Raw genomic sequence first — 12,123 nt, 5'->3', positions numbered from 1 at the left:
TTACACCTGGGCCGACAGGCTGCTTGGAGCTGCTTGTCATCCCGGCCACCCAGCTAGCTTATGCCCGAAATAAATAGCGCGGAAATCTGTGTTAATTAAATTACTACCTGGCCCATTATATCTAGCCTCTTGGCTAACTCTCACATCTTGCTTTAACCCATATCTAGTAATCTGTGTAGCACCACGAGGTCATGGCCTACTGGGAGAGATTCTAACCAGTGTCTGTCTCAGGCAGGAGAACCATGGCATCTTCCTTTCTGTCTTCCTTCCCAACATCCTGTTCGGTCTACTCCACCTATCTAAATTCTGCCCTATCAAAAAGTCAAGGCAGTCTCTTTATTCAACCAATAAAAGCAACACACAAACAGAAGAACCTCATAAACCAACCGAGTTCTACTCTGGCAGGTGATAATGGTTGGAAATAAAGAACTTCCTTTGGGTGACCTGTCCATACTTGGCTGGGCCCCATACCGGTTATCCCGCCATGCTGGTCACTGTTGTGATTCATAGGCATCATAGCTAAGTAGAATTGCTGTCTGCTACCTTCCTTTGGAAGCTTGCACGGTATCTTCTAGACCCATGAAATCTACGTCTCAGGGAGGGGGCTTTCACTTACCAATAACTTCGGGAGATATTTCATACCTAAGGCATATTGAAGCACAATTAATAAAAACTCAGAGAGAGAAATTTTGGGTTCATCCTGAAGACCCAAAAAGCAAAGCAGCCTGCCACTGGCTCTTACCTTGACCTCAGTCCAAAATAGCTATCCTGCCTCCAGGAATCTCAGAATGAGACTGTGTCTGAGAGCTGTCTCCTCTCATCTCATGATTCTCTCTAGGGCTGGAATTAAAGGCCTGTACCACCTGGTTTCTATGGCAACTAATGTGGCAACTGGGATTAAAGGTGTGTGTTACCATTACATGATCTGTAAGGCTAACCAGTGGGACTGTTTTACTCTCAGATATTCAGGCAGGCTTTATTTATTAAAATACATTTGAAATGCCACTACATTTCCCCTTTTTGTCTAAAATAAAAAAGGCTATAACGAATATAAGAAAACTATATACAATAGGTACAATGACTACCATATATACAGGCAATAAATACATCAACAATGTCTAGTACATTTGCATATGACAAATTCAGAGAAAATGTTTCATATCTACTCTATCTTCATGAGCCTAAAGTCTTATACCTAATTTACTTTTATCATATCTTGTTTTCTGTGTCTGGTAAACCATAACTATAGCTATCAATCTTCAACTCCCTCAGAGACCTGAGAAGGAAATAATAATAACTAAGTAAGCAGGAAGTGCAAGCAGGTGACTTCCAAAAAGTGTGAGCAATGACAGAAACAGCTGGCTGCCTAGACAGTCACCCTAAGTTCCTTTGCAACATTGGGGCATCCATATTTGGCCTACAGGCCTAGCATATTCAACAGACTTTTCTGTGAAACAAGATATTTTGTGTCCTGCTTGTCTAATTAGGACAGCATAATGTCAGCAGTTGAGGCAGGGATATTTTCTTGTCCAGTGGCTTACTTTTACCACAAAGAAAGTGAACTACATGTGGCATTTTTTTCCTGCCCGTGATCTTCTCTGAAGTAGATTGGTGCTGCCAGGACCAGACATGAATCATTGTCATAAAAAAGAAGAACCTAGGTTCTTAAAACATCTTACACACCATATTCTGTAGATCTCTGAAGTGTTTGAAGATGACCTATCTAAAATACATCTTTGTTTGACCTTGAAAACATACCTGATGTGACTACAAGTTTGATTATACTATGTGATTAACTACTAAGCTGCATTTCTTTATTATCCTAAACAGTTGGTAACAATAATTTTTAAGAACTAGAAATTTGCATTACATTGTTAAATGAGTTGTATAGATACAATACCTTGAGCAAGAGTAGAAATATATGTACAGTATGTTATAACAGCATATGTTCATTTTTAAATATCACCTACTACTTTTCCATTTCTTCAGTTAGTAAAACTATAATTAAAATAAGCATATCAGACAGAAACACACACATACCAGGAAGAAGATATATAACCAGAGAGAACCTCCTAAAATTCTTTTGTGCCTTCTTGACATTTCCTTTAATTTTAATTTTTGTAAAAGATTGTCTTATTGACATAGGGGTTCACAAAATAGTGATTAAGGAAGCAGAAGTCCTACACCTTAGGCATTCTGTGGTCAGATAAAATAAAACATGGAGTGAGAGAATCAATACAAATATTACATTAAATGGCACAAAAAAGTAAACATGATTTTTTACACTATTGCATGTTGAGAATTGCTTATATGAGTGCCTGGGACAGATGTCTCTCTGAGTCAGGACCTTTTTAGATACTAGAATATTTGTATATACATAATGAGATATCTTGGTATGTAAGTCTAACCAGGAAGTTTATTTGTTTCAAAAACATAGCCTGGAGGTAATTTATTCAATATTTTTAGTGTGCCTACCTATCAATTGCAATTATTACATGAAGTCAGGCATGGAATTCTATACCAGTGATCGCCTATCAATATTGACCACGTTCTGGATTTGGAAGCTTTTCAGATGTCGTATTAAATGTTTTTAAGTTCCAGGTGTTTGACGTGTGATTGGACGACTAAGGACGTTCTGAGAACTTGTTCTAGACCAGTGGTTCTTAACTTTCCTAATGCCGCACACCTTTAATACAGTTCCTCATGTTGTGATCCCCAAACATAAAATTATTCCATTGCTTGTTCATAGCTATAATTGTGCTGCTGTTATGAATTCTAATGGAAATATCTGATGCGCAGGATGTCTGATATGTGACCCCCCCACCCCAGAAGGGTCTTCTAGACAGTCCAAACTGTGTGGGTGTTTGCTGTATCAGACGATCTAGATTGGAGTAATGACTGAACTGTAATCATCTCATCTAACACACTTTCAAATTAAGATGTAGATTCCCCGGTACTCCATAGCTGCTGGTTCCTCCCCTGCCCGTTTGTTTAGCCCTGTGTGCGCATGTTTTCCCACTGCATAGTAGGAACTCACTTCTCCTTTTTCTGCAGGGAACATGATGCAAGCAAAATCAATTACATGTATGCTCAGTATGTCAAGAACACGATGGAGCCGCTTAATATACCAGATGTCGCTAAGGACACGAGATTTCCCTGGACAGTAAGTAACCTCATTTGAGACCTGATGCACACAGGCTGTTTTCCCTTCAGACCTCCGCTGACAGCTGCTCCTTCTCTGGAGGACTGGGCTGGAAACTGGCTGTTTAGGGGGGATCTCTGTTTTTTCTGCTCAAGGAACGGATGATAAAGTGCTCTAAACTCGCTGGGGAAGCTGCACTCTTATGTTTTTCTCGGCTCTTGGGATAGTAACAAGTCAGCATGTACCTGCTGAGGTAATTTAACACTGTGGTATCGGTGGCTTTACTTAGATGGGTTTTCTGACTTTATCTGTAAACATGGAGGTCCCTGTGGCTTAGATGAACACAATTGGTGGTCCTCTTAATGAGGTGCTCCTTGGCTGTCCATTTGCCTCCGCAGTCAAGTTCCAGAGGTGTTTTCTTCAGACAGTCAACACTTTGAAGTCCAGTGTTTTCTTTCATCTTTCAAAAATATTAGCTTGTGGCAAACTGCCTTGATTCTGTTGCTTGCACACTTAGGACAACTTTTTTTCAAACAGAAGTGTAGACTTCAGGTAAGGTGGTATTATTATTAAGAAGGTCAGTACTGTAGCGGGTTGTTTCCAGGCTTTTGGATTCTGCTTTCTTGTTAGATTGAGGCCTCTACCTCACCAGGTTAGCAGGTACTGAATAAATATTTGACTTACTATTACTATAAACTCTTTGGAAAGTTTAAATGGGATAAAGGAAATTTGGGGTACTATTCTAATAAAGACTGATTATGTTGTCCTCATGCAAACCTCATTATAATTGGTTCCCTGTAGATAATACAAGACAAATGCTTGAGTTATTCTGTATGTGCCATGTAGTTAAGACTATGGTTGTGAGAGAAGTCATTTCTGTTCTTCTAGTAGTCTTGTTTTTGTCCTTTAGAATGAAGATACAGGGCATACAAACACACACTGCACTGGAAGTTTGCTTTGCACGCCTATAAAAAACGGGAAGAAGAACAAAGTCATAGGTAAGATCTTCCCATTGCCTTAACACTCTGAATTTCTTTAAGAAAAAAAATTTCTTACGATTTTCAAGTGTGAATTGTAAATTAAAGAATAAAATGTCCGAGGAAAGAGAAAATTTAGAATTATAAGTTAAAAACTTTATGTTGATATAGTCCAGCATGCATGTCAGACATTTTGTTAGCTATACAGTATTTTTTTTCAATCATTGGAGTCCAGTTTGGGGAGAGGGGTTGGTTTTTTTTTATGTTTTTATTTGTTTGTTTTTTGAGACAGGGTTTCTCTGTACAGCTGTGGTTCTCCTGGAACTCACTTTGTACACCAGGCTGGCCCTTAACTCACAGAGATCCACCTGCTTCTGCCTACTGAGTGCTGGAGTTAAAGGCGTGCGCCGCCACCACCACCTGGCTTAGAATCCTTTGTCTAAGAAGGACGTGCTGAAGTCAGCAGGCGGACTGACAGAAAGGCTCGGTGGATAAGGGACTTGCCACCAAGCCTGAGTTCTAGTCCCGGAACTCACATGGGAAAGGAAGAGAACCAATTCTAAAACTTTATTCTGACCTCCACATCCACACTGTGACACACTTGCACACCCACACAGGTGTGCACACTCACACAGGTGTGCACACACACACATAAAAGTAAAAGAATGTTAAAAGTTCATACACCGAGAGACATCAACTGACAATGTATATTTAGTCTTATTTCCTCGTATTTTGACTCCTCAGTTACGTAGTTGAGACTATAGGTTGTATTAATTTGTTTGCTCATTCAATCAATATTCATTGAGCACTTACATAGTTTAGTCACTTGGCATAAACCAGTGAGCAAAGCAGAAATCCTTGTCCTGGGGTCTTACATTTGCATACAAAGATTAAAGGTTAAAGAACAACTCTATTACGAAATGGTACAGATCTTTCCCCACACAATGGTGTTCCCTATTACTGGTGTGTTTACTTCTTGGTATCACACGCTTCGTTAAGAGCAGGGCAAGCATTGCTGGGCACTGGCAGCCCGTCACTGTAATGCCAGCGCTCAAGAGGTGGGTAGATTTCTGAAATTGAGGCCAGCCAGAACTACGCAGTAGAGGCAGAAAAAAAATATGTTATTTTGTATCCTAGTTTTCCACGGTTAATGCAGAGAAAGCAGCCTGACCTAATAGCATGCTCCCAAGATTGTAGAAATAAAGGAAAGATAACTGACTTCTGAAGATTAAAATTTAAAACTAACACCCTAGTGGAGCAATACTTACGTATAGATTGACCTTTAAAAGTCCAAACAGCTTTAAGGTTACATGTTAACACAGCAGGTGCGTGCGTGTGCGTGTGCGTGTGCGTGTGTGTGTGTGTGTGTGTGTGTGTGTGTGTTACAAATGTTGAAAGTGCCTATCCAAGCTGGACACAACTCCAGTTCCTTGACTAAGAGGTAGTTAAACTTTCCGTGATCCACCTTCCCGCGATCTGGTCCCAAGCCCGCGAGTGTGACTTCTCTGATCCGATTTTTCTTCTAATGTAGTTCATAGGAAAAGACATAGTTGCTTTGCAGATCCACGTGTTCATGTTCTAAAGATGCATCTGTTTCTTGTCCATGCTGGTCTTATTCATCAGTCTTATCGTGCCCCGTCACCAGCACGCCATTGCAGGTCATGCACCGTCAAGACTCAGAGTCAGGTTCTATTATAAAGCCCTAGAAGCTTGTAGGCCACGCCTTGCTGTGCTGTGTCTTCAGCAGTTCTGCTCTGGGCTCAGAAAAAAAAGATCAGAGACCAGTGAGCATGTAAACACATCTGTAAACATCATCACCAAACAGTCTCTAAAATCAGCAACAAATATTATGGTATAAAGTTTTACTTGCTAGGAGACCAAAGAGGAAACTGCAGTATATGATACTCACCTAAGAAACTGCAGTGAGTGGCCTTTGAGAATGTGAAATTGAGTTCCCACGGGAATGTGTCCTTTACTAGTAAGTTGTCCTAAGAAGGAAGGAAGACCTGGAGATGGTTTATTCAACAATGTCTTTTTGATAAACTACGTGGGAAGGGGGCGGGGCTGGCTGGTGGTGGGTGGGTGGGAGATATCCGGCACTTCCGGCACTCTAAGCATAGCTAGTTAGGGAGCACAGGCCTGGGGAAGGGTTTTTTTTTTTTTTTTTTAACTGTTATGAACTTTTTTTATTACCAGGATGTTGCTGTTTCCCAGGAATTTGATAAAACATTAATGGGTTTATCATTACATTACTCTTTTGTTCTATTATTCCACTATGTCTTGAGCCGATATGACTTCCATAGCGTCCCCACTTTTTTTTTTTTTACCTTTTTTTGAACTTTTTAAATTTTGATTTATTTTGAAAAGATCTTTTTCTCATTTTACATACCTGTCCCAGTTCTCCCTCGCTTCCCTCCTCCTGCTCCCCCTCCTTTCCTCCCACCCCACCCCTTATCTACTTCTCAGAGAGGGTAAGGCTTTCCATGGGGAGTCGACAAAGTCTGACACATCATTTTGAGGCAGGACCAAGGACCTCCCCTCTGTATTTTGGCTGAGTAAGGTGTCCCTCCAAAAAGCCAGCTCAAGCACCAGGGATAAATCCTGGTTCCACTGCCAGTGGCCCCACAGACTGCCCAAGCCATACAACTGTCACCCACATTCAGAGGGTCTAGTTTTGGTCCTATGCAGGTTTTCCCCCTACCCCACTGCTATCAATCCAGAGTCAGTGAGTTCCCACTAGCTCAGGTCAGCTGTTTCTGTGGGTGTCCCCATCATGGTCTTGACCTCTTTGCTCATATTATTGCTCCTTCCTCTCTTCGACTGGTCTCTGGAAGCTTGGCCAGTGCTTAGTTGTGGATCTCTGCATCTGCTCCCATCAGTTGCTGGATGAAGGTTCTATGATGACAATTAAGGTAGTCCCTAATCTGATCACAGAGGAAGGTCAGCTCAAGCACCCTCTCCACTATTGCTTAGGGTCTTAGCTGGGGTCATCTTTGTGGATTCCTGGGAATTTCCCTGGTGCTAGGTTTCATGCTAGCCCCATAATGGCTCCCACAAGAAGATATCTCTTTCCTTACTCTCCCTCTCTGTTCTTCCCCCATCGTGATCATCCTGTTCCCTCATGTTTTCTCCTCCCCCTCTGCCCTCCCTTCTTCCCTGCCATGCTCCCAATTTTCTCAGGAGATCTTGTCTATTTCCCGGGAAGGGTCTCTTAAGCCCTTTTCTTCTCTCGTGTAAATGATTAGGAGCACCTGATAACTTTGTAGAGCTCTCAAAATTCACTTTTTGATCTTGTCTGTGTTTCAGAAAAGTGAGAAAAAGAAACAATTTTGAAGCTAAGAATGGCAAGAATCCAGCTGAGCCTGGTGCCACACAGCGGGTGCATCTCTGTGAGTCTGAGGTCCACATAGTAACTGCCAGGACAACTAGGGCCACATAGTAGAGAGACTCTGTCTCAGAAAGTAAAAATCAAAAGAAAACAACAACAACAACAAAATGATAGGAATAATCAGGCTTGTTTTGGCATAAGCTTTTTCCTACTGAATAGCAGAACCAAAAGCCAGCAAGTGTCTTTGGAAAGAGAAAATTCTGTTTAAAATAAAATAAATCATTTCTGTGTGATTCTGTGGCACAGACAAGGTAGGGTACTCAAGTTAATTGTCGGTGTGAGATGGAGAGAGCCTGGTGCACCCTGCTGTCTTCTACGTGTGGCAAGCGCTGGGCGACTGAATTCTGCACATACTTATCTATCTGCAATTCAGGGTGGAAAAGATCGTGGTGGGGATAACTCGCCTTGCATGACACAGACCAGATTCCAGTGTGCAGTTCTAATAGAGAGTCCCCCCAGAGATCCAGGCAGAAAAACAGGCCACCCCAGTGTTTTTCTGGAATCTTCCTTCCTCTTCTTTGTTGTCGTTACTGACAGACAGATGAACTTATAAACACTAGACCACTTCAGAGCCTGTTGTATCATCAACTTTATTCCCCAAAGGATTTTTTTCCTATCAACAAACGTTTTTGTAGTCTCTGCCTGATGCAGAATGTTTGCGCCACTGTCCAGAAAAAAATGTTTCTCTTTCAGACCTCATTTATTTTAACCAGTTGTTTGCCCAGTTGATAAAGTGGAACGTGCCCTTTTTCCATATCGTATTTTCTGGGAATGTTGTTCTCTATTCTACATACAGATTTCAGAGTATATTTTCTTTTTGACTTATATATATATATATATATATGTAAATATTATAAATATTATATATATTATAATCTAGATGCATCATTTATTGCCTCTCCGTTCTCCCTCCAATTTCTCCCTCCTTTGTTTAGAGCGCTCTTTGAAGAAATCACCATCCAGTGGAAACACAGAAACCTTTCAGTGTCCCTGTTTTAGATGGGTCATATCACCATGTTATTAGTAAGAAAATACAAAAATAAAAATCGCAGTATCAAATAGCACATTGTTTAAGAAGCATTAGAGGAAATACAGCCGTGACTGTGTACGCTGTAAGCTGGGTGCTCGCCTGACTCATCTTTGCTGTAGGAAGTTCCTGTTGTCTCTTTCTGCAGTGGGTTTTCAAGTTTTCTGTATCCATACCCAGCATGACAGCGTGCCAGTCCACACTGGACAGCATGTGGTGTATGAGGTGGAGCCATCATTGTCTCAGATTATTTAAGTTTCTCTGTGATGGTCACACTTGTTGGAACCTCCTATGCTGCACCCCTCAGGATGGATTCCTACTCTTAAGGGACATACAGAGCTGTTCATTCTTAGTCTCAGTTCATTTCAACTCCCCAAGCACCTCCATCGTTTTGATGCTCAAAAAAAAAAAAAAAAAAAAGGAGCCCACTTTGTTTTTAGTTCCTTTGTGTTAGTAAAACGTACAACCTCTGCATCTACAGATATTTCTGGGTACCCTTCATTAAAATTTTGGATCATCATATCAGACGGTGGTGGCGCATGCCTTTAATCCCAGCACTCGGGAGACAGAGGCAGGTGGATCTCTGAGTTTGAGACCACCCTGGTCTACAGAGTGAGTTCTAGGACAGCCAGGGCTACACAGCGAAACCTTTGGATCATCAATTATTTGCTTGGTATTTCTTGTTATCTTACTTTCTTATGTTAATTGTTTGGGCTTCATTTAATAAGTGACTTTTGTGTGGATCTTTAAAGGGTGACTATCTGGAGAGGTGACCTGCCCGCCTGAGCTGTGGCCTAGGTTCAAGTGAGAAATAAGTATTTCTGAGGTGAAAATTTTAGATTTGACTTCTTTTTTTTTTTCTTGGCATAAAGTTTTATCACTGGCACCAAAACTTTTTTCCTTGTTTTTCAAACATTTTCTAAGATTCTCATGTTGCAAGTAAAATTAAATCTTGTCCTGTTCTTCACAGTACACATTTTCAAATATTAATTACTTAAAAGTACCGATCCCTGTCCTGCTCCCAGGTAGAGAACTGCAAATTACATTTGGTTATAATATGCCCCAGGAAATAAGACATAGGGGATCTGTAATAATTGGAAACAGAATGAAGAAGTCATAGCTTTCAGCACTCAAAAGGCTGATGCAGGAGGATCACTGCAAGTTCAAGGCCATCTTGGGTCACATTGGAAGTTCAAAGTCAGCATGAACCACAAAGTAGTCCTTGTCCCAAACAGACAAACCAAAAAGGGGAGGTGTCATATGATCCAACTTTTTCACTGGATGGAGCTAAGCACACCAGGAAATGCTTGAACATCCATATTTATTGCTGCCGTATTCACAGTAACCAAGATGTGGAACCGTTCTAAATGTCCAGCAGCAGAGATGAATGTGGTATATGTACATAGTGGGATTTTATTTGTGGTAAAGAAGAAAGCAGTTGTGCCATTTGCAGGCAAAATGGATGAAGCTGGAGATAATTACATCAAGTAAAATAAGCCAAGCACAAAAGACAAATACCACGTTTTCTCTCGTATGCAGAACATAGGTGTGTGTGTACATTACCATCCTTGTGCTCATACGTGTCCATATATACTTACTCATACATGTGTATATAAGGATGATAATGAGGAAGACAGACAGAGATCTAAGCCAAAGGGGTAGGAAGAGCCACTGAGCATAATTGGGAAAGAAAGGTACAGCAATCATGGCTCCTATGCAGAATGTAGACTTAACTACAGACACACAAATATGTGTGCGAAATGATAAGGGGAATTATCGGGGAAGCCAGCACAAAGGGAAACGAGGAGGGTGAAGTGGTCAAAATATAATTATTGAAAAAAGTCTTAATAAAACCTGGTTTGCATACTAGCTTTAAAAAATAACTAGAACTAAGAACTTATAGTTAAAAAAATATAAAAGTGGAAATTCGCTTTGAGATTTGACTGAAGAATAAGGAAAACACTGGAAAAGGAAGAAACATGTCTATATTTGGCAGGAAACACTAAGGAATTTCTGAAGAACGTAATGTTTTATTATCAACCAAGAATTAATGAAATTATTGTAACCTAGTTTCCAACTAAAGCGATCTCAAAGAAGCACCTGTCTCCCTTCTTCTTTCCAAAATAAACAGGAAGGGAGAAAGCAGGAGAAGGAAATTGGAAAAAATAACTTAAACAAGAGATGGGGAGTGGATAGAAATGAGTCTCTAACGCACAGAACGGGGATCGGAGAGAAGCAACAAAGAAGAGGGAGACTGGGGATGGAACTGCAGATAGAGAAGGAATGGTTGTCAGTTAGATAACGATGTGCCAATAGCCAGGCATGGTGCACGCTTGTACCGCTAGCCCTCTGGGGTGCTGAGGGAGAAGGGCCACTTGTGTGTGCAAGGCCAAAGGCTAAATACCACCTCAGAGTTTTAAAAACTGGTAGTGAGAGCAACTGGGCATGGCTTAGGGGTAGCGCTCCTGCCCAGCCAGCCTGTGTGTGATTCTGGCTCAGTCCAGTACTAAAGGGTATGGTGGTGGCCTGTGGTACTGGGCGGGTGGGGGGGGAGGGTGCTTGGTGATTAGCAATACTTGTTGGGAGACTGGAAACTTTTCTCACAGAACTGATTTGTAAAGTTATATTTGAAGTTGTTTTGATGCTTACATATTGCTCTAAGGGCCTCCTCGCCGAAGTAATTAGGAAAGAGGACATGGAATCAAATGAGGCCCGAGAAGGGAGACGGCAAACAATGCAGAAAATGAGATGTCGGTTAAACGGGAAACCCTGTGTGAATCAGCCAGAAGCCGCTAAACAGAGCAGCCAGGTTTAAAGGCATACACCCTGTCTTAGGGATCCTAGGGCTGTGAAGAGATGCCATGACCATGGCAACTCTTATAAAGGATAACATTTCATTTGGGCTGGTTTATAGTTCAGAGGTCTAGTCCATTATCATCGTGGCAGGAAACATGGTGGCACACGGGCAGACGTGGCGCTGAAGACATAGCTGAGAACGCTACATTTGGAGTCTCAGGTAGGAGGAAGAAGAGACAATGAGTCACTAAGCCTGGTTAAGCTTCTGAAACCTTAAAGCCCCCTCACCCCCAATGACACACTTCCTCCAAAAAGGCCATCCCTATTCCAACAAGGCCATACCTCCTGATAGTGCCTCTCCCTATCGTCCTATGGGGAGCATTTTTATGCAAACCTCTACACACTTCTAATCCAAGCAATTGTTAAGCTGAGGCAGGAGAACTGCTTCCAGTTCAAGGCCAGCCTGTTTTATAGCATGTTAATTTGCCTCTAAGCAAACAAACAAACAAACAAACAAATAAATAAAAATTGAGCTTCAGTGTGTGCTGGAACACATTTGTTAGCAAATGAGAATGGGAAACAAATCCCCACTTCCTAAGTCGCAAAGACTCTGCTTGGCCCGAGATATGTATTATTACACATCATGGGTGTGGAGAAAGCTATAACATTGTACTGGGTGATTTAAAAATCTTTAGCAGTTGTAATAATATTTCCTGCGTGATTAGAATCTCTTTGCTGTGTATAATCCTTTCCTGGGTTTGTTCCGTTTTAATATCTTCTAAGCTGGAGGTGG

At 41.3% G+C, this 12,123-nt stretch overlaps 1 protein-coding gene across 2 annotated transcripts in view; it reads left to right on the top strand.

Moving 5' to 3' along the window:
- Positions 1–12,123, top strand: part of Pde5a (phosphodiesterase 5A) — a 137,870-nt gene that overhangs the window by 62,982 nt on the left and 62,765 nt on the right. For both annotated transcript variants that reach the window (XM_087897608.1, XM_087897609.1), the window contains exons 8-9: positions 3,055–3,163; positions 4,053–4,140. In XM_087897608.1, coding sequence (XP_087753734.1) covers positions 3,055–3,163; positions 4,053–4,140 — 197 coding nt within the window. The remainder of the gene's footprint in view (positions 1–3,054; positions 3,164–4,052; positions 4,141–12,123) is intronic.

This window comes from Myodes glareolus, chromosome 17 (genome assembly GCF_982192425.1).
Source record: "Myodes glareolus chromosome 17, mMyoGla1.1, whole genome shotgun sequence".
Lineage (NCBI taxonomy): Eukaryota > Metazoa > Chordata > Mammalia > Rodentia > Cricetidae > Myodes > Myodes glareolus.
This window is presented reverse-complemented; position numbering and strand designations above follow the sequence as displayed.